At 35.6% G+C, this 26,691-nt stretch overlaps 1 protein-coding gene across 5 annotated transcripts in view; it reads left to right on the top strand.

Moving 5' to 3' along the window:
* Nucleotides 1-26,691, top strand: part of Bend6 (BEN domain containing 6) — a 66,238-nt gene that overhangs the window by 2,311 nt on the left and 37,236 nt on the right. For 2 of the 5 annotated variants that reach the window (XM_021721799.3, XM_005318531.4), the window contains exon 2: nucleotides 24,527-24,746. The exons of the other annotated variants lie outside the window; for them this stretch is intronic. In XM_021721799.3, the coding sequence (XP_021577474.1) occupies nucleotides 24,627-24,746 (120 nt within the window). In that variant the 5' untranslated portion in view covers nucleotides 24,527-24,626. The remainder of the gene's footprint in view (nucleotides 1-24,526; nucleotides 24,747-26,691) is intronic. 5 annotated transcript variants of the gene reach the window in all.

The following is a 26,691-nucleotide window of genomic DNA, read 5'->3' as shown; positions in this document are numbered from 1 at the left end:
GCTATTTCTTTAGCACAATTCTTATCATCTCAGTCTTGGTGCAGCCATTTATAAGTTTCAAGAACACACAAGAACATCATTTATCTCTCTTGGCAGGCAAATGCTTAACTACCATGCAGAAGGATTATAGATACTTCTTTTTAGATGCATTCATTTCTGTTTTTTGCATCAGTTATCTTAAAGATATTAACAACAAGCAAACCAAATCCTAGAAGAGTTCAGTGCTTGGTTTCATTGTTAATTTCTGATGTATTGCTAATTAATCATTTTTCCCAAACAATGGCATGTTATTAATTGCTTCTTTGTATTTGTGTGGTGCCTGATGCATTATGGAATTCAATAAATATTAAATCAGCCTTTTTGAAAGTTAATTTGGTAGAATTCATACCTTTTCTTTCTGCTAGGTTTTCATTTTAAAGAAAAATAATTGGCATTATATAAAAATCAAAAAAAATAAAGTTTGAGGATAAGGTAGAAGAGGAAAATCCATGGTCAAAATTTGTCATAAAAAATGAAAAATCATAATGAAAAAGTGTGTATAATTTGTTGACTTTCTTGTGATAGTGAGTTAGCATTGTCACCCAGGAGAAAGACACAGGAGACAGAGAAAATGGCATCAGACATATATAAGGTAATCCATCCCACAGCCCTCCTTCTCTTTGAATTCTCAACCAAATTGTGAAAAACTACAAGGATCCAAAAGAAATTAGAATGTTAAATTTTTCAAGGATAAGCCAAATTAAAGAACATAGCTTAGACTCAAGGCCCAAATGGGACATCTTTTCCCTCTTCCCCTAACTTAGCATGTTCACCTAGTCACATGGCTAAAGAACAGTCTCCCCAATAGTAGGGCAGGATAGAACTGACCTGTACAAATTCCTGCACAGAAACCAGACACTAAGAGCCTGACACTTTCCAACCCACAAGGCACACACCATGAGTGAGCAAGAATTCTCTGTGAAAAGGGACCTTTATACATCTACTCTGCCCATGAGTGGCTAGCAGGCCCTTTGCAGTTTCTGCCATTACTAAGTCTTTCTACCTCCCACAGTCAAGAAAAGGGGGCTTTGATAAAAGGTGGAAACATCTTCCATAGTACTTCTCTAGAAGTAGGAAGTTGTGGCACAAGTTCCCAATTTATGGGCCAGAAAGAAGAAAAGTTTCCACCCAAAGCTATGTAGCAATTGAGGGAAAAGAAGATGACTCAAATTTTGAAGTAGGGTGGAGGAAGAGTTTGAAGGAAAAGATGACAAACTGGGTTTTAGACCTACTGAGATGGAGTTGTCAAAAGGATATCAGTATGAAAATATCCAGCAAGCCCATGGAAATGTGGGTGGAGAGGTCAGAACCAGAAGCAGATGTGGGAGTCATCTACACAGATGTTGGAGTCATAGAAATGGAGGAAATGACTAAAGAAGAGAAACTATAGGAAAAAAATTGGAAACGGAATTTTGGAGACTACTCCACCATTTGTGGACTGGTGGAGAACAAAAGGCAGGACTGGAAGCTATATGGGAAGTGTTCCAACTCAGTGGCTTGCTTGAACCAATGCCCACATGGGAGATTTAGAAGGGTGAGGACCTAGAACTGTTTAGCAGGAGACCTCTGGAAACCTTCCAGAGAACTGATTCGTATGGCAGAAGAGGCTAGAATCAGAAGTTAATGGGTTGAAAGGAAATGTGAGGGAAAAAGAGTAGAAAATGGTTGTCTATGATCTTTGGAGAAATTTAAATCTAAAAGAGGATGAGTAAGTAAGCAATTGAAGCCTGAATAAAGGCCAATAGCGATCCTTTTGTCTGGATAAGGAAGGGTATTTGAACAAGGTTCTAAGGAACTTGGGAGAAAGAACAGTAGGGGGAGAGGAAGAATTGAAGAGAGGGGAGGAGTCTGCCTTCTCCTGAGACTTGTGATTTAGTAATGTGATTCAACATATCTTGAGGACCCCTTCTCCCAAATGATTCTGCTCTCAAGCTGCTTTTGATGCTGCAGAACTAAAACTAGTGATGGCTCCCTGACCAACCCTGACTACTAATACTCAGACTTGAAGAATTCTTATTAGGGAAAGATAAGACTACCTTGGAATGCAGCCCAGGCTTTCTGTATTTATTACAAACCTACATGAAAGTGAGTAAATTACCCAATTGTTAATCACACAAGAACATCCCATTGAATATTACCTCCTTGAGAACAAAAAATTTAGGTAAGAATGCTCTAACAACAAATTGTTACAAATTAATTGTACTGGTCTTAGACTGGTGGCCTATTTGTGCCCAGGCCAAATGTTATATGTGCATGCACTAGAAGGTAAAGTAGTTTATGTCATCTGGAATAACCTAATTTATCTAAAGTAATCTTGAAAATCTGGCAATTTTCAGTCACCAGAATCAGGAAAACCATCATGTGGATGGATTGCTATTGTCTTTTGTCTTTTGAGTTTGGGAAAAAAAGATAATTGTCATTTTCAGTAAAATCAAATGTCATTTTCAGCAAATATACCCCGGGAAATAACTTTATATTCATTTTACCAAAATAAAAACATTTTAAATAATTTAAATCTATCCTTATAAGAGAAAATGTCTCAAATAAAATCATTTCAGATTGTTCTTTTAACATTTTAGAAACGTTAGAGCCTAATTAAGATTTGTTATCCTATGGGTTATCAGGCTGCAGAATCCATAATAATGCTGTGAACAAAAATTTTTGTGTGAGCTTTATGGAATTTTTTAAAAAGTCTGCTGAGTTTGGGGGGCTTAAAAACATCAATATAATTGAACTCTATAATGCTTTGCAGACAGTTTTGGAAAGTAATTATTTATTATCCACAAGCAAATAGAATCATTTATATAGTTTCTACATGGAATGTAAGATTAGTCATGCAGCAAAATACTGAGTCATTTGGCCAGAAAATTTACTCACAGTTGTATGAACTGCCAGTGGAAAATTTGAGAGCTGTTCATAAATCAAATTATACTGCTCTTAGAGTTATAAATCACTGAGAAATATTGTTCATTATTATTCAGATAGTGTAAAATACTTCCCACCATTTCTAAGAATGTGCAGTTTACAAAGCAAATTTGAAAGCTGAAAGTGTAGCCTTCTAGATCCAATAGGAGGGCTGTCATATAAGTTACAAGCCTTTCTACATTTACAAGAAAAAAAAGAGGAAAAAGTAAGGTAGAGAGTTTACAGTAGCATTGTAAATATGTTATGAGATGAATAAAATCTTGATAAATATTTATGAAATAAATTTCATATTGTCTTGACAAAACTACAGCAACATTGAAAAGCTAGATTTCTCCTATTTCTTACAATAATTCTTTGTCATTAAGGACTTTTGTATTAAATATTTTATCCTAACAGATTTGTATGCTAATGCATCAGTGTGCTCATAGCCTGAAAAAATAATGTCACTGAGAGAGCAGAAGTACCAAGTGTACCAAGGAGAACAGAAAATTACGATGAGTAACTGATGATTAGTAAAAAATGTTTCAATAACACATAGTTCCAGAGGTTATTGAAATCATCCCATTGTAATGACATTCCAGGAATCTAGGAACAGAGAGAAAAGTACATGGTAAAATGTCTTTATACGGGCTGTGGGCTGTGGCTCAGTGGTAGAGCACTTGCCTCGCATGCGTGAGGCACTGGGTTTGATCCTCAGCACCACATAAAGATAAATAAATAAAATATAGATATTGTGTCAATCTACAACTAAAACAATTTTTTTAAAGTTAAAAAAATGTCTTTATAGCCCCCAGTACTTTGTAGAGTAAGACAGGATAACAACCAACCACCACACTAAAATGAAATATAATAGAGTTGGTATCTCAAAGAAGAAAGCCAAAAGCCTGAAACCTGTTCTTGGTGGTCCTCTCTCTTCTATAGATGTTGTTAACCTGTAACTCATCAATGAGTTTCTTGGGATCTGAAATTATATGTAAAATATATGTCTTTTTTGAGGGATGTGATCCATAACTTTTACTAGGTTCTTAATGAGTTGACCCCTCCCCACCAAATGAGAATCATCAGAACCATACAAATCCACACAGGTATTAACCCTTCTGAATGCAGTATGAAATCATTCTCTCCTCCACCAACATCATCATCACCTAGGTACCCTTCAGACAGGGAAAAGCTTCTCAGGCATATCAGTTGAGGGTAAGCAAAGAAGACTTTCTACTCTCACCTTTAAAAACTCAGGGAAGTCTCCCAAGTGCTGGCGAAGAGTGAACATTGGGTGCTGTGAGTTTCCTTGTCCTCCTGCAACTTTAAACATATGGGGAGGGAGATAAGTGAGTTCCCTAAGGCCACTCCCATTGGGATGTCAGTTCTAACCCTAAGAGGAGAAAGACTGGGTGAACTATATAGGACCACTTCCAAAGATTTTTGTCAAAGGAATTAGAGCTAACTTGATTCCCAAGCTGCCTTCAGATCAATTAATTAATTCAATTAACTCAATTAACTTCAATCCTACATTGCTTGTCCATTTTTAAATCCTTGTTAGATATCCTGTATATAACCAATGGCTAGGGATATAGCTCAGTTGTAGAATGCTTGCGTTGCATGCACAAGGCCCTGGGTTCGATCCCTAGTACCAAACAAAAAAAGAAAGAAAGAAATCTTGTATATAACCAAACAGCATTTTTACCATTTTTTGGTAGATATTTTAATGGATAAGCCCTTTATGAACCAACAGCACTGGCCCTAAAAATCTAGTCTTGGATTCAGAGTGCAAAAATTGCCATAGTCTTAAGGCCTAAAAGAGGGATAGAAGGTCTTAGTATCAAGCTCCTAGAAACTACTCCTGGATATTCTGGTGAATGTAGCCATGGCTCTTCTTAAATCCTGCCTGAACCACAGTTTGTGAGACTTTCTGATAAACAATTTGCTGTGAGTCTTCAGACCTGGTATCTGAATGAGGGTAATTCTGTAGTTCATGGTAGGAATGCTACTCATCCATACCAAGTGCTCAGCTTTACCCAGATGTTATTTCTAACTTCCCATCAAGAGCAGAATGCTATGGTTTGAGTGTATGGCCCTCTAAAACTCATGTTGAAATCAGATTGCCATTATAACAGTATTAGGAGATGGTACCTTTGAATGGGATTGAGTCATGAAGGCAGAGTGCTCATGGATTAATGACCTTATCTTGGGAGTAGATTTATTTTAAAAGGGCAAGTTCAATCTCTTCTCCCCCCCCCCCGCCCACCTTTTACCTGCTGCTTATGAGATGACCCAACAAGAAGCCCCTCACCAGAGGCTGACACCTTGATAGAGGACTTTGTACCCCCAGATTTGTGAGCCAATAAATTCCAATCATTATAAATTGCCCACTCAGTAGTTTTCTGTTATAGCATCAGAGAATGGACCAAGACTCTGCCCTTGGTATTCTTATGGACCTCTGCTTCTCCCCAACATCATTTTCTCAGGAGACTGTCTCAGTGTTCCATCATCGTGACCATATTCTATCACAGCATGAAGCTATGCTGTCTGTCATTTAGGCAACTGTCTCATTACAGCAAGCAGGTCTAGTTTCCTGAGGAATCCTGATCTCTCAGACTGGTCAGTTCTGTTCCCTCCCATGTCCCTTCTGACCCTCTAGGCTATGAAGAGTTGACACAACTTTCATGCATTCTACACATAAACAACACCATTCCCTGAGTGCCTCAGAGCCCTCTGGGGCCAGTGAACACTGTTTTTGCACAATTTAATTTCATGACCATTTGTAATGTGACAGGAATCCACCATGAGAAAGCATTGCAGGGCTGTAGTAAATGCAAACACCCCAAAGACCCGCAAACTGGTAAACTGTTAAAAGTTAGTGCCTGGATTAAAGGGCACCAGTGGACCCTGGGGGTTGGTTGCTGTCATTGTTCACCTGTCCCCCTCACTGAAAAAGCATGAGTCAGCATGCACTAGTGTTCCTCATTACTGAATGTCCACCTTAGTGTGGACAATCTAGTTATCTGTAGTCAAAGCTGTTAGTATCTACCTCTGCTTGACCTTTGCTAAGTGTGTGTATGCATTAACTCATTCAATCCTCACAGCAGCCATGAGTAGGTACAACTCATCCTATTTTATAGATGAGAACTCTGAGGTTTAAAGATATAAGAAATCCCCCCAAAATCATACAGCTAGAAAATGGCATAAGGAGTCTCCAGCATTTCAAAAACCCTTTCTTTAAAATGCTTTATGATTCCCATGCCTGAGCATTAAGAACAAATTTAATTTTGACTAAAAAGTAGTGAAACTGTGGTTGGTAAAATCTATTTTCTATATATCACAGTTGTCCATTATTTTTTAGAATAACAAATGAACACCATATAAACAGGTAATTGTGTATAAATTCAGGGGATGTTTGTTTGTTTGTTTTGATACTGGGATTGAACTCAAGGGCACTCCACTACTGAGCCACATCTCCAGCCCTTTTTTGTATTTTATTTAGAGACAGGGTCTCACTGAGTAGCTTTGTGCCTCGCTTCTGCTGAGGCTGGCTTTGAACTTGCAGTCCTCCTGTCTCAGCTTCCTGAGCCTCTGGGATTACAGGCATGTGCCACTGTGCCCGGCTAAACTCACTTTTTAAGGTCACCAACTTATACTACTTAGCATTTTAGTTTTTTAAAAAATTTGGTGACATACATTTTATTTTAACCAAATAAAATAACACTTCAATCCTACATTGCTTGTCCATTTTTAAATCCTTGTTAGATATCCTGTATATAACCAATGGCTAGGGATATAGCTCAGTTGGTAGAGGGCTTGTGTTGCATGCACAAGGCCCTGGGTTGGATCCCAGTACAAAAAAAGAAGGAAATCTTGTATATAACCAAACAGCATGTGATGTAGATGTACATAAATAGATGTAGAAGTAGATGTACATATACTCTTTAGCTTTTAGTTTATTTAAACTTCTCATTTAAATATATCTCTAGAATATAGTATCAACTGAAAATTTCTAATAAAGTTTTATCTCAGCTGATGAGAAATGCTGGCTATTGAAAATTCTGAGGCCAACTGTAATTCTGTTTAGTATTCTGTTAATATTTCAGCTTACAAATTAGTCAAACAAACAAGATTTGAAATTACCACCTGCCACAATCCCACTTCTGAAGGAATTCCTCTAAGTCAGGGATTGCTGGGCAGCTGTCCTTCCTCTCTTCTGACTATCCTTAGTCAACCTTCACTCAGATTAATGAGGACCAACCTGCCACTCAAGTAGTGTCAGATGTTTATTGGCTGTGAAATCACGATCCTCTCCTTTAACCTGTGAGGACCTGAACGACCTCTCCTAATCCTTCAACCTAACAAAATTCTTCTTATTAAAAATGTATAATTTAGTGGCAGAGCACTTGCCTAGCGTGTGTGAGGCACTATGGTTTGATCCTTAGCACAACATAAAAATGAAACAAATTAAAGGCATGCTATCCATCTACAACTAGAAAATAATTATAGTTTTCATTGTTACAATGTCATTGCCACTTACCCATCACTGTCATGTGAGTAAGTTCCACCTAGCACTCCCAGGAAGCTAACAAAGGCAGGAGTGGGAGTCTGGGCAGACTCCCACTTTGGAAAAGGGCCTCTATTGGAGATGCCCTGGCTCTAATCACTTTTCTTTACATTTTTATGTAAGATTGAGGTTTGTCTCATAACATCATAGATATTGAAGTCAATTAGCTCTGCTTCTTGAAGCCCTCCTCGTTCCTGCTGTTGTAAATGCCCTTTGTATTCCTATGTGATTGAGCTAACCATGTATGAGAGGAAGCTGGTCCTATTCCTTTCAGTTAATAATAAAAGTATTACTGTTAATAAATTCATATGCCATTAATATAACTAAGATATCAATTCATACTGTTATTATTCCCAGTTCACATACAGGGAAACAGAGGCTCAGAAAAGTTACATAGGTAGTAAGTATTGGAGCCAGGGCTAGGGATCCATAAAGCTTGGTTCTAAAGCTGAGTTTAAAACAATTTGTGACCCTCCTTCATTTTCTAATATACTTGAAAGAAATTCAGACTGGACAAACTACCTACATGGCAAAATTTTACCTCTACCAAAAAATAGTATCTCACTAAACTTTCTGTGCTTTTATAGAAAAACAAATTTATTCGTCCCTTCTTTCTGAGAACACTATGTATGTTTGCCCAAGGTTCAGTCTGCCCCTGGCTATTCAAACAACTTTCCCGCTAATAGAGCCAAGAGCTCACAGCATTGTCCCACAATGCTACAGCTGCTGAGTCTCCTGTTGCCTCAGTCTGCAACACTCCTGGACCTTGAGGTTAGGTTGCATATTTTGAACTCATCCTTGTTTTTATATGACTTCTTGAGCCTCTGCTGGCTTAAAAAAATCCACTTCATCTCCTAGGGCTTCTTTCTTTGATCAAAAGCCATCCCTTAGCATGTGAGTGGGATTAGTTCCAGGATCCTTGAGGATACCAAAACCCATGGATGCTCAAGTGCCTTACACAAAATAGCATAGTATTTACATATAAACAAACATCATCCCAATACTGGATCACTTATATTGCCTAGTACAATATGAATATTATGTGAATATATATCAGACTGTATTGTTTAGAGAATACTGATAAGAAAAAATCTGTTCATGTTCAGTACAGAAGCAGTTTTCTTCCAAACATGCTTTATCTGGGGACAGTTGAATCACAGATGTGGAACCCGTGGATACAAAGAGCCAACTGTACTTGCTTTCTCCATATGGAGCTAGTTTCTTGGTTTTGACTTGCCCTGCAGCTGCCCACACCCAGGCTTGCTTCTGCAACAGAGAAGCAGACAGTCCCTGGCATTCCCTTTCATGTACATTACTCTACGAATTTATTAATAGCAAAATACTATTGCTCATAAGTATGTTTTCTAAGTGATCTATATATAGGAAATAGATAGGATAAAAATGTATCATATAGTTGATCTTTTTTATTTTAATTTTGCTTCAATGTGGTATGAAGAACTATTAAGCTGGGCATGGTGGTGCATGCCTGTAATCCCAGCGGCTCGGGAGGCTGAGGCAGGAGGATCACAAGTTCAAAGCCACCCTCAGCAAAATCGAGGCCCTAAGCAACTCAGTGAGACCCTGACTCTAAATAGAATACATAAAAGGGCTGAGGATGTGGCTAAGTAGTGGAGTGGCCCTGAGTTCAATCCCCAGTAGCAAAAAAAAAGAAACATTAAAATAAGAAGAGAAATGATTTGTATTGAGCAAGAGGGGAAAACCACTTAAGATGATTTATCAAGTAAATTATCTGAAATATGTGCCTCAGTATATTAATTATTTTTAGACCCAAATTTTTTAGAGTAAAATGTACAAAATTAATGGTAAATGGTAACCTGTTTATTTCATTAATATATGCTGTCAATATAGAGTATAATAGGATAGACATTTCAAATAAAAATCAGCTTGTCCTTTCATTTATAATTGATTAAATTAATAGTTGAAAGTTGAATCCCTCCTGATTTTTATGCATATATAATAATTCTAGAGTCAGAATTATTATATTTTGCCAATTTAAAAATTGATCTGTAAGCTATTAAAGTTGTAAAATATACTCAAAATAAAAAGCATAATGATCTCATCTTGCTCTCAGTTTTCTAAATGAATAAAATGTTCTACATTCCTTTAAAATATGTGAAATGGAGGATGTTTTGCATGACTTACAGTTATCCTAAAACAGAATTTTTAATTGATTTTATTCTTGTTTTAGGCTTAACTCTGCTTTTGATGAATGAAGGAGAAAGGCATGTAAATGTTGGGAGGACAGGTAGTAAAAGAAGATGCTCAAAAAAATGGTATTTCTTAGAAACTATTTTAGAGGGCCTAGAATCATACGAAAAATTATTTAGAGCCCCTCTGAGTTCCTGTGTAAATTTTCAGATGGTTTTACCCATGGATTCTGGCTTTTTGTTGACAACTGATGGAGACAGGTGACATTGTGGAGAAGTTAAGATTGTCTTCCACTGTTCCCAGTCTCTGATGTCTGTGCTGTTACCTCTCTGCTGTAGAAGTCTTCTTGACACATCAAGATGAAAGTCAGCCAGGCACACTGTCTAAATAAGATAAAACAAAGATGGGTCACTTAGCACTTGGTTCTCTTGCCAGGTCATGAGGCCACTATTTGTGGAGTCAAGGGTACTAGGAATACCAGGGGTGTTGATCCAGTGGTAGAGATCTGAGTGCTTGTGCAGGAAGAAAACAGCAAATAATACCCCCTTTTCTTTGAACTAAATCTTCATCAATGGAGATAGAACTTGATCGGTGGTAGGATAAGTCATGTCAGAACATGGAATCAGAAATACTAGCCTTTTCTAATACAATGATAATGCTCCAGTAAACAAATAATGTAGGTCAAGGCACATTGTCAGTATCATATGTCCCCAGGAAGATAACAGATGAGAGTGCTAGTAGCAAAAGGAATCTACTGGTTGGCAATAGATACCCAGGTAGTCAGGAGGTAGGAGGAGCCCCACCATGTTATTATCAGTCAGGGCTCTGGCAAGAAACAGATGACCCACTAAACTAGGATTTCCATAAAGTTTTAACCAAGGTGCTCTTTAAGAAGGTATGGGCTGAATACAGAGAAGCCCATGAGGGATAGAGCTGTTCTACAGGGCTAGTCATAATGGGAATATTATCAGCCCTGGACAAAAGACAGAGGGAGGGCAGTGATTATTGCAACCTGAAAGGAGTGGGTCATATAGACAGGGACACTAAAATCTGAAGCAAACCCACAAGAAGGGAGCCAGGAGGATAAATGTTCCTAACTCACTGTTCTCTTTCCCTCTGAATTGCCACCTGGACACTCCATTGGCTGAACTCAGCCGGAAAGAGAGAAAGGGAGCCCAAATAGGTCAACCTCCAGACTGAAGAGTAGAGATGGCTAAAGAAGAGATTCCTAGGGACAAAGAAAGGATGTCCAACATGGGTGTATGAGCAGGTCTATAGGCCATGATGAACCAGCCAAGTCACCATTCTCTGGAAGAACAGAACCACAAGGGCAGAGACTTAGGCAAGGGGAGCCCTGTAAGGGATTAAGTCAAGTGAAAAGCAACAACACAGTTGGAATTGATTATCTATTGCAAAGCCTACTTAATGAAAGTCCTTTAGTTTGCTTGCAGTTTAGCAACGAGGGCTCATTGCAATAGGGGAACTCAGTTCCCTCATCTTTAAAATGTAAATATAACTTGTATGTATCTCAGAGAGTTTCTGTGAGGATTAAACAAGTTTGTACAAGTTAGATGCTTAGATAGTAATAGATTAATGGAATGTTTACAATAGACATAGATGGAGGATTCAGTAAATGAAATGTAAGCTGGTTTTATTCTTATTAAGTGAAGGACAGAGGATTGGAAAAGTTTGAAGAAGTCATATAGGACATCTAGAAAGCAAAATGGTTAATATGCATGACACTGCATGATATCACTATGTATTCATTAAATTAGCTTGAATAAAATTCATCCATATTTCCAGCAACTGGAAGGACTTAGGAAGAAAGATAGCAAGTTGGAGGCCAGCCTCAACAACATAGTGAGACCCTCAGAAACTTAATGAGACCCTATCTCCAAATAAAAAATAAAAAAGAACTGAGAAAGCACTCCTGTATTCAATCTTCAGTCTTCCCCACCCCCACTCCCCCCAAAAAGCAAGCATATCCATCTGCTTTGACCAAATAAGAATATTTTCTTCCCTTTTCCATTATGAAAGTTTAAAGTGATTCAGGTCTATAGTCTCTCAATATGCTTAATGTTTTTTAGTTAAGCTCATGAATACTCAGCAATCCAGTCTAAGTAATGATTTGAGAGTTTGGCAGCATTGTTGAATTATCCTAAAGTATATTGACCATCTTTTTAATCAGGATATTGCAGGAATTACTTGAGAAAATTGAAAATGGAGAAATTTAAGGGCTGGGGATGTGGCTCAAGCGGTAACAAGCTCACCTGGCATGCTCTGGGTGCTGGGTTCAATCCTCAGCACCACATAAAAATAAAATAAAGATGTTGTATCCACTGAAAACTGAAAAATAAATATTTAAAATTTCTCTCTCTCTTAAAAAAGAAAAGAAAATGTAGAAAGTTAAAAGAGGAAGTTAAAATATTCACTAATAGACATTAGTAAAACCTAGTAATTTCCCTCCAGAAGTAAAGAACACTCTGGTGAGAATCTCACTCCTGCATTTGTTTTGCGCAGTGAAGTGCTGTTCATGTTGAAGTACTCAGAGTGGACCAAATCAATTAGAGCCATTCCAATCCTGATTTCTGTTCTTCTAGTACATATATAATTTTTAAAAAGTACTATGTACATCTCCTTTCCCATGTCCTACTTTGCTAAGGGTCTGGGTTGAAACTAATAATCCATTTCAAAGAGATCACTACACCAGCCATGGGATATTTAGAATTACATTGGCAGTATTTTCCTGAATTTTGAGATACATTTAGAGGGGAGTCTTCAATTCATATTCTTTTCTAAGTACTGCAAGGGATCTTTTATGCCTAACATGACAAACTGATATGTATGGAAAGCAATCCAAAACTTTGGAAACCTATGAAAGGGTATTTGAGTTTATTGTAATACTGTGTTGTTTACCTTTCGCAATCTTTATTTCATTTGTAATAGGGGATTCATATTTAAATACAAAGTCACATGGGACACTGTTGTAGGGACAAATGAGGGAAGGCTCGGAAGATAGCAGGAAACAGTTTTATTTATTTATTTATTAAAATAAACCTGTACCAGGTTCAGAGGGCACAGCTTTTGCTATAATCAATCAATCCCCTGAACCAAGAGTTCAGGTAGTTTCAGAGTTTTATACCCAGCATGTAAGGGGTGGGGTTCAGCAGTTCATAGTCTGCAGAAGTTCACATAAAAGCAGCTTTTTATTTCACTGTTCTGGGCAAGTTAACTCTTCAAGGACAACACCTGAGAAGGGAGGGGTTTCTTCTCCCTTTTCTTTCCTCTCCTGCCAGCTGTTAACATGGATCCCAATTGTAACTTATCTTAAAAATGTAGACATCTCTGTGAAGCCCAGCTCAAGGCCAGAGGCCTTGTTTGCACATTTCTTTTTCTTTTCTTCTTTTTCTTTCTTTCTTTCTTTTTTTTAAAGAGAGAGAGAAATTTTTTTAATATATAGATATTTTTTTAGTTATTGGCAGACACAACATCTTTGAATGTGGTGCTGAGGATCGAACCAGGGCCGCTCGCATGCCAGGCGAGCGCGCTACTGCTTGAGCCACATCCCCAGCCCTCTTTTTCTTTCTTTCTTTCTTTTTTTTTTTTTTTTTTACATTTTCTAGCTCTTTTAATGTTTTCCTTTACATGTAATATACATGAAGCTCTTTGATTCATCACAGTTAATTGTGGGTATGATGAGAGATGAGGAACTTCATGTGTTTTTGTTTACAAATTCTGCTGATTTTGATAACTCCTTTATTTTTATGGCTTTGGCTTATTTGTCCATCATTTAACATTTTTTTGGGGAAAAGTCTGTCCTTTGTTAAACTATTTCTTTTTTTTTCCATTTAAATTTTTTTATTTCTTACATACATGACAATAGTGGAATGCATTACAATCATAATTATCCATTCATAGCATAATTTTTCATTAACTCTGTATATAAAGTATGTTCATGCCAAATTATGCCATTATACGTGAGCTCTCTCTCTCTCTCTCTCTCTTTTTTGCATTACAATTCTTAATGCACCTTTATACCACAATTTATCATATCTCTGTTTGTATATAAGGTATTGTTTGCACATTTCTACAAAGTACTAAACTGGATTTGTTTGTGAAAAACTAGTAAGGGGGTATCTAGCACCTGGAATTCTGGTATCTTCCTGGCCTGTGGCCAAGTAAAACAGAGCGACACAAAAATAGGAAGTTTATCTACATTGAACTCTTTTGCACAGACTATTTTGCTGACAGTCCTAAAATCAGCCATGATAAAGATTTCTGGAGAAGTCCAGTTAAGACTTTTCTGTGGATAAAGGGGGTGCCACTTCAACACCAGAATTATATTGAATATTCACATAGTTTCCTTAAGTTTTAGTAACTTTTTTTCCTTAGAATTTCGTATTGGCTTTTGGATTCTTGTATTAATTGCATTACTGATTTGTTTTGTACCAGGGATTGAACCCAGAGGACCTTAAACACTAGGCCACATCACCAGCCCTTTTTTATTTTTCATTTTGAGAAAGGGTCTCACTAAGTTGTTTAGGGCCTCAATAAGTTGAGGAAGCTGCTTTTTTTTTAGGGAGGGGGGTCTGGGGATTTAATTCAGGGGCACTCAATCACTGAGCCACATCCTCAGCCCTATTTTTTTAATATTTATTTTTTAGTTTGTTTTTCAAGTGGACACAATATTTTACATTTATGTGGTGCTGAGGATCGAACTCAGTGCCTCAAGCATGCTAGGTGAGCACTCTAACACTGAGTCACAACCCCAGCCCCCAACCCTATTTTTAAAAAATATTTTTATTAGTTATTGATGAAATTTTATTTTATTTATTTATTTGTATGTGGTGCTGAGAATCAAGAAAGAGCTCTACCACCGAGCCACAATCCCAGCACCTCCCACCCCCAATCCTCCCACCCCCGCCCCACAACCCTATTTTGTATTTTATTTAGAAACAAGGTCTCACTGAGTTGCTTAGCGCTCAAGGTCTCACTGAGTTGCTTAGCGCTCGCCCTTTCTGAGGCTGGGTTTTGAACCCGTGATTCTCCTGCCTTAGCCTCCCAAGCCGCTGGGATTACAAGAGTGTGCTACCACACCTAGTTATATCATTGATTTCTTAAAAGCAAACATAAATGCATTAAAATTCATATTTTGAACTACATTTGCTTTCATTTGTCACAAAGCTGCTCTTTGTTTCGTTACATATTGTGTTTTTCATAATTTGGCTGTTGCTTAGAACATTGTTTTTCAACTAGGGATTATAACCCATTATTGAGTTGTGAAGTCAATTTAATGTGCTATGATCAGTACTTTTTATTTTTAAATTATAGTTAATTTGCACATATTAATTGTACAAGTTAAGGGTTTCATTGTGACAATTCTATACATATAATGCAACACCTTGTGTGTGTGTGTGTGTGTGTGTGTGTGGTGTTGGGATTGAATCCAGGGCTTGTGCATGAGAGGCAAGCACTCCACCAAATGAGTTATACTCCCACCCTAATTCAACTCCTTTTAAAGCGAACTAAAATAGAGTAGATAAAACAGAAACTGAGAAAATATCTTGCATCTATAAGGGTAAATATGTTTAATTACATTTTTTTTCTCACGTGTGTGAAAACACATGCAGGCATGCATTTTCCCAATCAATATGTAATTTTTGACCCTTCCTCCCTTTTTCTATCCCCCAAAATACTGTTTTTCTGTGAGTTGCAGAAAAAAAAATTGAAGGCAGGCATGGTGGCACATGTCTGTAATCCCAAGAGCTCAGGAAGCTGAGGAGGCAGAGGCAGGAGGATCACAAATTCAAAGCCAGCCTCAGCACCACTGAGGTGCTCAGAAACTCAGTGAGACCCTGTCTCTAAATAAAATACAAAATAGGGCTGGGGATGTGGCTCGGTGTTGAGTGTCCCTGAGTTCAATCCTTAGTACTAAAAAAAAAAAAAAAAAAATTGAAAGTGACTGGCTTATATTATTAATCCAACCACACACGTATCTTGTATATTATCATGCCTGTGGTTATATTTAATTTGTCAATGTAAATAACAATCAGGTATTCTCTGAAGATGAATTCAGTTTGAAATTAGAATAGCACTGCCATGAGAATATTAAACTATGAATATATGCAAGAAGGTTGAGACCAAGGGAAGTCTTGAAAAGGCAAAATGGCAATTACATAAGAAGTTTTGAATCAATATCTTTGGCTACAAGGATCAATAACAAAGGTTGCATTAGTCCAAGATTGAGCAGATGTTCTTGGAAAAGTAATTTTTTGTGTGTGCAAACTTGCTATTTTGGTTGGGATATGAAGTGTCCCCCTAAGACGCAAGTGTTGAGGGCTTGGTGGTAATGCAGCATTTTTCAGAACTGAGATTTTGGGGAGGTGATTGGATCATAAATAAATCCAGGAATAACAGAATGGTTTACCAGGAAGCTGTGGAGGCTTTGGGAGGGGGAACCTGGTTGAAAGAGTGGATTCTTGTGGGCAAGCCCTTGGGAACTGTATCTTGTCCATGACCCCTTTCTCTGTCTCTGCTTCTTGGCTGCCATTTGGTGAACAACTTTCCTCTGCCACACCCTTCCACCATATTATTCTGCTCAAAAAATAAATCTTTTTTTTTTCTCTAAGTTATCTGTGTCAGTTCTTTTAGTCACAGCAACAAAAAGCTGACTAACAGTTGCTGGGGCCTTTGTTTAAAGTTGTGGTTCTGGTAGAGATTTTTGTGAATAGTTCTTATTATCAGGCATACATGGAGGGGATATCCCCTTCTTCTTTATAATCTCCTGGATTTTTTTAATTTAGTTTTTGGTTAGGACTTAACAAAAGTGACTCCATTTAGATTTTGACAATTTTCACAAATCTTATCCCCTGCATCTACCTAGGAAATTTATCAAAGGGCAGAAAGCATTATGATAATTTTTTTTACTAGGAAACAACAATGTTTAAGACACAACCATAGTCATAACATTTCTTTTGACTTATCTAATTGGCAGGTAATATAAATATTGAATCACCTGTTTGTGGATATTATAACAGAATATTGACCTGAATTCTAAAAGAGGTCTGATGTATACATTTATGACTGGTTTTGAGTAAATATTATGCTTATAAATAAACTTGAAGAATTGCTTTTTAACCAGGAGAAAAGTTTGACCCAACTAGGAATAATACAAATGTTGTTTTTTGAAAACTAACTTTTCCCCAATTTTTTTATTGTGATAAAATGTATGTAATAAAATTTACCATCTCAACTATATGTAAATGTACAGTTACATTCATATCACTGTGCAACCATCACCACCAAAGGTCACCAGTATGCTTTTTGACTTGCAAAACTTAAATTCTGGGGACTTGGGATGTGGCTTAAGTGGTAGCACGCTCGCCTGGCATGCGTGAGGCACTGGGTTCGATTCTCAGCACCATGTAAAAAAAAAGAAAGATATTAAAAAAACAATAATAACCTAAATTCTGTACCCACTGACCAATAGCTCATTTTCCCCTTTTCTCCAACTTCTAGCAGCACTTTTCTACTTTCTTTCTGTATGAGTTTAACTGTTCTAGGTACCTCACATAAGTGAAATTACATCGTATCTGTATTTTTGGAATGGCTTATTCAATTTAGTATAATGTCATCAAGGTTCATATATGTTGTAGCATGTGTCAGGTTTTTTCCTTTTAAGGCTGAATTATATATATATATATATATATATATATATATATATATATATATATATATATATACCACCTTTTGCTTATTCATTCGTCTGTTGATGGACACTGGGTTGCTTCTACCTTTTAGCCATTGTGAATAATGGTGCTATGAACATGGGTTCACAAGTATCTCTTCAAGACCTCGCTTTTTAATTTTCCATAGCAGCCATATCATTTTACATTTCCAACAGTGCTCAGTGGTTCCCATTTCTCCATATCTCACCAACACTTTTGATTTGGCTTTTTTATCAGTAGCTATCCTAATGGATGTAAGGTAGTATCTCATTGTGATTTTCATTTGCATTTTTCTAATGATTAAAGATAATGAGCATCTTTTCATGTAATATTGGCCATTTGTATGTCTTTTATGCATAAATGCCTATTCAAGTCCCATTTTTGAGTCTAGTTGTTTGGGTTTTTGTTACATTTTAGTAGTTCTATACATTCTGGCTATTAATCCCTTATCAGATGCATAATTTGAAATATTTCGTCATATTATTCAGATTGCCTCTTTACTCCTTTTATAATGATTTGATGCACAAAATCTAAACATTTTTTATGAAATTCAGTTTTTCTATATTTTTTGTTATCTATGTTTTTGATGTTATAGCCAAGAAATTATCATCAAATCCAATAGCATAAATATTTGCCTTGTTTTGTTTTGAGAGTTTTATAATTAATTTGGTTTTAATGATTTGCAAGCCAAAAGGAATTTTTAACAAGAATAAAAATTTTAATGTAACAAATCGTGAGTATTGAAGACCTATCTATGTAATATGAAGAATTATAAAAAAGGTTTTTATACTTTATTTCATGAACTATGTGTGATTTTTCAATTTTATAATTAACATTGCTGCTTTCAAAATAAAAAGAAGAGAAATAGACTTCTCAATTATCACCTTCAATAGGACCTCAAACTCTGTAATCCTCAGCAGAAAACTGACATTCCATTTTGCAGTAGAAATGTATTAGGAAAGTTCTGGCTATCATAACAAATACCATAGACTATGTAACTTTAATACCAGAAGTTTATTTCTCACACTTCTGTAAATTGGGAAGTGCAAGATCAAGGCCTATCAGACAGTTTCCTTCCTCATTGCATCCTTCATGGCAAAGAAAGAGGAGTGATCACTTTCTTTTCCTCTTCTTATAAGGCTACTAAGCCTATTGCACTAGGGCCCTATACTTACAATGTTATTTAAACTTAATTACCTCCTACAGTCCCTATCTCCAATCAGAGTCACATTGGGGGATAAGTCTCAACATACAAATGGGAAGGGGACACAATTCAGTGCATAGCAAGATTTTATTTCTTCTTAACAGACAAGCTTGTACAGTTGAGAAGAGGAGAAATCATAGAAAAGACAGGGAGTTACCATGTAGTTTTATAGTATAAGTGAAATTTCAAGTGGAGTATTGATCTATTTTATGAATAAGTAAAAAATTAATTGCAGTCATAAGGGCTCTACTGCACTACCTTGAGTTTACTGAAAGTGTCGTGATTAGTTGGAAAAAACATAACAACAAAAGGAGGGAGTGAGACATATGTTGAGAGAACCTGCCTAGAGGCAAATAATGTTGTCTTTTCAATTGTGGAGAAAATGAATCTCCACATAACCCTGAGTTGTTAAAAATCCAAGTGAACCAGGATTCTAGCATCTGTCACTATCACTAAATAGGTTAACAGTCTCTACAGTTATATCTGGTAAAATCCAGTTTTATCAAATAATAATTTTGGTTACAGTTTATAGGCTATACACGGTTGTTTCTGAAGCACTGTTTTTAATTTGTTATTGATAATGTGCAGTAATGTAAGGTACTGGAGAGGAAGGAGTTAAAGCAGCTGGCTTGCTCCCTGGAAAAAGAAATGAAAATGAAATAAAAGAAGCCAAATGATATTATATAAACTCCTTTTAAAAATGATAAAACTGGACCTCTAGATCAGAGTTTAGTAAATTATGGCTTATCTGCCAGCCACCTTTTTTTGTACAGCCTGTAAGGTAAGAATGTCTTTTACAGTTTTAAAATTTTTAAATGAATATCAAAATAACATTTTATGATATATGGATATTATATAAAAGTGAAGTTTCAGTGTCCATAAACAAACTTGAATTGGTATGCAGCCTCACTCTATGTTTATGTATTACCAGTGGCTGCTTTTATGCTATGAGGAAATAGTTAAGTAATTATGACAGAAATCATATGGGGCAATCTCATTGCTTTATTGCACTTCTCTATGTACCACAAATTGCAATGATGCACTTACAATAATTTGACAACATTTTGAGTGATGTGTATATTGTCATACTATGGCATTTTATTCTTTCATAACCAGTGCATGCCAATCATGTCAAAACAAGAAAGAGGGAAAAAAGGATAAATCTGGACTTAGTTCTTTTAAAGCCGAGTGGAGTGTGAATTATTTTGTTATCAAATTTGATGGCAAAGCCCTGTTTTTATTATACAATGATACTATAACTGTGCAACAAAACATGTCAACTTTACCAGACTAAATACTCATTACATTATTTCTAAGAAAACAACAGCCAGAAAATTTGGGAAAATTTAAAGGAATATCTCAAATTACATCATAACAAAATTTCTTCACAAAATAAAAAATGGAAGTGATTCTGCAACCAAATTAATTTCTTAGTAGCTCTTTTATTTGTAAAGCAAGGGAAGCCATTCACTGATAGTAAGTTAATTAAATCATGCTTTTATCCAGGAAAAAAAAAACTGACTTAAGACTATTAGCCTTTAAACAAAAAGAGTTGAGGTCATAGGATCAGTACAATAATTATAAAACAAGGCAAGTGACTGAGATTTTCTTGGTTAGAGATGAGTCAACAGAAGTTACTGCTCAGTTGTATTTTATTTGAGGAACAAATGCTGAATTTAAAGTAACTAAAAAATTAGCCCCTGTAAATAGTCTTTTGAAACAATTATGGGCAAGAATATTTTCAAAGAAATTAAGAAAACACTAATGTAATACAACCTTAAGTGAAACATACTAAGATGTGATATAACGGTGGTAAAAATATATATGAATCAGAAAGACAAATTTACAAAGTTTATGAAAATATATGGCTATTAATTTTTTATTCATCAGCAGATACTTTGAAAAAAATATTAGAACCTATTTTATGTGTTTTTTAAAAATCTTTATTGAAATATAATTTACATACCCTGCAATTCATCCATTTAAAGTATACAATTCAGTGTGCCTTATAATTTTAAAATTTTTGCATATTCATAGAATTTTCAACTATCACTACAATTCAATTATTTCAACATTTTTCCCTTCTAAAAGAAACTTTATATGCATTATCCCTCTCTACCTATTCCCGAACCCTAAGAAACCACTAATCTACTTTCTATCTCTACAAATTTGACTATTCTTTTTCAAGATTGTTTCTGCCACTCTAAGTCTCTGAGTCTCTTGCATTTCCATATAAAGTTTAAAGGATAAGCATATAGTTCAGTGGTAGAGTACTTACCTAGCACATGTGAAGTCCTAGATTCAATCTCTAGCACCACAAAAAAGAAAGAACATTTAAGGTCACTTTGGTATTTTCTGAAAATATCATGTATTTTTGATCCATTAGATTTAATAGTGAGCTTCATGCTTCTGAACTCAACCACTTGAATATTTTCATAAACAAAAGTTGGAAAGTGTGGGAGTGTAGCTCAGTGATAGAGCATGCACTTAACATGTATGAGGTCCTGGGTTCAGTCCCCCAGTTCCTCCCCCTCAATTTGAATAGAAATAGAAAAATACTCTCACTTTCCCTACTACATATCATTTCAATGGCTTAGTAGTGACAGAGTCTTATTGCATGTATTTGAGTTCAGGGCAAAGATTGAAATTTTTGAGAATGAGAACTGCCCTTGGTCACTCATGGAACACTAAATGACTTTGAAAATTTACTTTTGTTATAGCTTGATAATGTTTCTTAAATGAATTTATTAAGAAATTATAATCAAAATTACATGACAAAACACTTATATGCAAAGTGTATACTGAGGTTAATTCATTTCAGTAACAATTTGTGTCTCAAAAATGTCAAACTGGGCTGGGGTTGTGCATCAGTGGTACCAACACTTGCCTAGCATGTATGAGGCCTTGGGTTGGATCCTCAGCACCATATAAACATAAATAAATAAAGGTATTGTGTCCATCTACAACTAAAAAAAATATTTTAAAAAAATGTCAAACTGCCTTATACACTTCTCCTACTGCCAAAGTTAAAAGAAGAAAGCTTTATTCTCACTTATATTTGCAATTGATATATTTTCAAGTTCAAATTATTACAGCACTGTCTTTCAAACTTCAAAGCAAATGCAAAGAAAATTTCTATGTTTCAAGTCATTTTACTAAGTAATTAAGGAGTTTCCCTCTAACTTTTAATTAGAAGTATTAATCTGTAAGATAATGATATTGAAAGACATATATCAAGAGAAGAATTTAAAAGAATTTTATAATGGTCTTCTAAGAGATAAATATGTTCACTTAAAATTTTAAACTCATATCGAGAAGTAACGATCTCCTGGTAATGATTTTAAAATATTGCAAATACATTTTTAAAAAATCATTGAATACACACTTTTAAATGGTTAAGAGGGTGAATTTTATTTATGTAAATTTTATCTCAATTAACAAAATTGAAAGCTCATAGATTAATATCAATATATTCCAGAACCTATCAGTGAATAACATCTTCAAAAATGAAATATGCAAAAGCTCATTACAGGTTAGACTTAAAAGATGAGCATTTGCAATTGATTTTGATGATAGCAAAACAACTTGGAACCCAAATTAAGCAAAATCTTATTTTTTAAAATTCTGCTTTTTTATATATTTATTTTTTAGTTGTAGTTGAACACAATATCTTTATTTCACTTATTTATTTTTGTGTGGTTCTGAGGATCAAACCCGGTGCCTCACGCATGCCAGGCGAGCGCGCTACTACTTGAGCCACATCCCCAGCCCCTAAAATTCTGTTCTTTACATTAGTAAATTTGTCTTATTAAAAACTCCTATTCAATTATTACATTTTGAATTTTGTGAAAAAAAATTTGTAAAAATTTATTTCTTCTCTTGTATAAACTCATATGTTATATTCATATTTGTCTCTTGGCTTGCAATACCCACAATATTTATTATGTAAGTCCTTCACAGAGATAGTTTTTCAACTAATTACATTTACTGGGAATAAAGTTTGCATCTATGGAATGCTTTTAACAGTATATCCTTGGTTTAGGATTGCTGATGGCAATTAGGCTTTCAAATACATTAATAGTATAGAATCAGTTTGGAATCTGGATTTATCCCTCCCTCTAGAATGTCATGCAAGCTATTCAACTCTGAAATATAAAAAGAATATATGCTATGACTTCAGCACTCCCCATTGTATGAGGTGACCCTCATTGAGGTCTCACTAAGTAGTCTGAACCACAGAGTTCATATATGATATGAGAAGGAAGGACTAGATGTACTAGACCTCTACAGCAGGATGTACTAGACCTCTCCCTACTTTGCCTGTGCCTGTTTATTGCTTATATCTTTGAAATTATTAGTAAAGCTCAATATTGGGTAAGATCTCTAATGTTTGTGAGTCAGATTTGGCAGTTCCTATGTGTAAGCTCACATACTATTAATGTATTTGAAAGCCTAAGAAAAGTTTCCAAAAAAGAATCACAGCAATTTTGGCAAGACATCCAAACATTATTTTTACTCTTGGGATAGAGTGTGATGACTTTCATTTAAAAGAAGCACGGGTGGGACCTGGGTTCGATTATCAGCACCACATAAAAAATAAAAGCATTGTGTTGTGTCCATCTACACCTAAAAAATAAATATTAAAAAAATTCTCTCTCTCTCTCTCTCTCCCCCCCCATTTCTCCTCTTTAAAAAAAAGCAAAAGAACCATATTTTCTAATATAATTACTCAGTATAATTTAGCTGTTGTTGTTTCTTGTACTGGCACTTAACCCTGAGCCACATTTCCAGGCCTTTTTTATATTCTATTAGAGACAGGTTCTCACTGAATTGCTTAGTGCCTCATTAAGTTGCTGAGGCTGGCTTTGAACTCATGATCCTCCTGCCTCTCAGCCTCCCTAGCTGCTGGGATTACAGGCATGCGCCACTATGCCTGGCTACTCAGTATAATTTGGTAAGAAGCAAAATGTTATCTTTTGCTCAACAGTCCACATATTTCTTGAAGATTTCTAAGCTCAGTCCCTTATATAGTTAAATTTTTTTAATGTGAAATCTTTTTAAAAATTAATTTATTTATATGTGTTGCTGAGAATCGAAGGCAGTGCCTCATACGTGTGAGGCAAGCTCTGTACCACTGAGCCACAACCCCAGCTCATGAAAACACACCAATACATTCAAATACAAAGGATGTTCAGGCCCAAGGTACTGCATCATTTGTACATATCAAAATTTAAATCATTTCAATCCTAACGTTACAATTCTTTAGTTCCTTCTCAAGACTTCATGATTTTCTGTTAAAAACAACAAAAACTGGGCTGGGGATGTGGCTCAAGCGGTAGTGCGCTCGCCTGGCATGCGTGAGGCCCTCAGCACCACATACAAACAAAGATGTTGTGTCCGCTGATAACTGAAAAATAAATATTAAAATTCTCTCTCTCTCTCTCTCTCTCTCTCTCTCTCTCTCTCTCTCTCTCTCTCTCTCATTCTCTCTTTAAAAAAAAAAAAAAAAACTTCTAAGTAATTTTTATTGTTCTCCCTGGAATATTTAGGTCTTTGGTCCTGGTGAGTTCTGCTGTTAATATATAACTTCAGCTGTCTCTGAGATACTATTTATATAAATTTATAATGTTTATAATATTTTAGACTTCTCATTTTTAGACTTTTTGTCTGATAAAAAGTTACAAAAATGAAAAAATGTTTACACTATTTGATTTTGTGTCAGCTTTCTGCAAATCATACCATGAACATCCTTGTGATGATAATGAAATTGAACTTCTGAATCAAATGAAACTGTGTACTAATTGGTCAGTGAAAGAAAAAACTCTAGGAAGCATTTAGTAATAGTTTGCCTGAGGGAGTAATGCCATCGTGAAGCAGAGTTGTAAACATATTTTTGTTTTTGTTTTTGTTTTTAAGGAAAATCATTAACTTTGGGGCCTCATCCAGAGTAGCAACGTCTACATGGGCATTCCCTCCTCCTACAGTTTCAGAAAATCTTTGATAACTAATTGAGAAAATGCAGAAGATCTTGCAGACAGATGAAATTACCAATATCCAAGCTTTTAGAAAAGGAAAGAGGAAAAGGACAGAGACAATGGACTCAGAAAATCCAAATAGTGACATGGAAAAAGGACAGGTTGGTTCTCTCTTACCTTGATTCAATTTTATTAAGTAGCTCAACCACAATTCCATAATTTCTCAGTTCTTTCTTCTGTTCTACTAATTTTTTCTTCCTTTAAATTCTGTATTCAGTCAAGGGAATGTAGTGTCATGTTCTCCTCTCAATCTTAGATAGGAAGAGTTAGAAACATTTGATAATCAATAAGCCTGCCTCTGTTTAATTATGGCCAAATATGCCATTGTTAAAACTTTGCTTAAAATTCTGGGAAATTAAAAGTCAGCAAACTGTCAGAAAACATTTTTTTCCTTTCACAAATATATTGGAGAAATTGGAATACCTCTTTCTCCCCGCATCCCACTGCCGCCCCCCCTCCCCACGCCCGATTGAACTAGAGATTGAACCCAGGGATGCTCTACCACTGAGCTATATCCCTAGAACTTTTTCTTCTTCTTCCCCTTCCTTTCCTTCTCTTCCTTCTTCCTCTTCCCTATTCTTCTCCTCCTCCCTTTCTCCCTCCCCCTTCCCCTCTCCCTTCTCCTCTTCCTCCTTCTATTTTAGGACAGAGTCTCACTAAATTCCTGAGGCTGTCCTCAAACTTGTGACTCTCCTGCCTCAGGCTCCTGCGCCAATGTACCTAGCTGGAATATCTCTTCTTTAAGACACACTATTTGCTTTTCTTTTTAGATTTCAACTGGGGGCCCATCCTCATAATCCCATTCCCCTCCTATAGTTTGGACAGTCAATCAATGTGCTTATTCTGTATTTTTTTGTCACTATAATACATGAAATATTGTGTATGACTTTGTAATACATGCAGTGTTTTATATTCATATATTTTTATTTAATTTGTTAAATAAATACTACATTATTATGGTTTAAAATATTTTTAAAGACAAACAATGAAAAATCCTTATGTTCCTGTCTCCTATTCACTCTGTTCATGCCCGAACCCCATCCCCACTACAGCAACCACATTTATTGCTTTCTTGTTTATCCTTCTTGCATTTCTTTGTTCAAATAAAGCAAATATAAATAGATATTCTTATCTCTCTTTGGGTCAAAAAAGGAACATACTATATATACTGCTTTGTACTTTGCTTTTTTACTTAATATATTTTGAAGCTCTTTCCATTAATAGATAGCTCTATTCCACCGTCTGTATGCACCAATCTTTATTAGTCCCCTGTGATGAATGGGGTTCTTTTTAATCTTTTTCTTAATGTGATCTACAATGCACTATATAAACTTATATATACACCATTTAGTAGTACATTGATATCATATTATAAATCTTAATTTGTTTCTGATTTTTCCATCAGAATTGCTTTATAAAAATAATTTTTATATATAAAATTTCAGGTATACAACATGTTATGGGATACATCTAAAAAGTAAAAAGGTTACTGAGTAAAACGAATTAACACTACCATCATTTCATAGAATTATTCATTTTAGTTTGTTTTTAGGGCAAAAAGAACTAAAATCAGCTCATTTAGCATGAATCTCAAATATAGTAGTTTTGTTACCTATAGTCCTCTTGTTATACATTAGATCTCTAGACTTGTTCAGATTTGTATCCTCTGGTCTAATCTCCTAATTTCCTAACCTCTATCCTGCCTACCACTGAGGGGACCACTGCTTCTTCTCTGTCACTGTATAATTGGTTTTGTTTGCTTGTTTGTTTTGTTTTAGACTGCAGATGTAAGCAAATACCATGTAGTATTTTTTTTATTTCTGCATCTGGCTTATTTCACTTAACATAATGTCCTTCAGGCTCATATACATTGTGGCAAATAGCAAGATCTCATTTTTTTAAAAAATTTTTTAGATGTTGATGGACCTTTATTTCATTCAGTTATTTATATGTGGTACTGAGAATTGAACCCAATGCCTCACATATGCTAGGTATGCACTCTACCACTGAGTCACAACCCCAGCCCCCCATCTCGTTATTTTTAAA

This window comes from Ictidomys tridecemlineatus, chromosome 8 (assembly GCF_052094955.1).
Source record: "Ictidomys tridecemlineatus isolate mIctTri1 chromosome 8, mIctTri1.hap1, whole genome shotgun sequence".
Classification (NCBI taxonomy): Eukaryota; Metazoa; Chordata; class Mammalia; order Rodentia; family Sciuridae; genus Ictidomys; species Ictidomys tridecemlineatus.
This window is presented reverse-complemented; position numbering and strand designations above follow the sequence as displayed.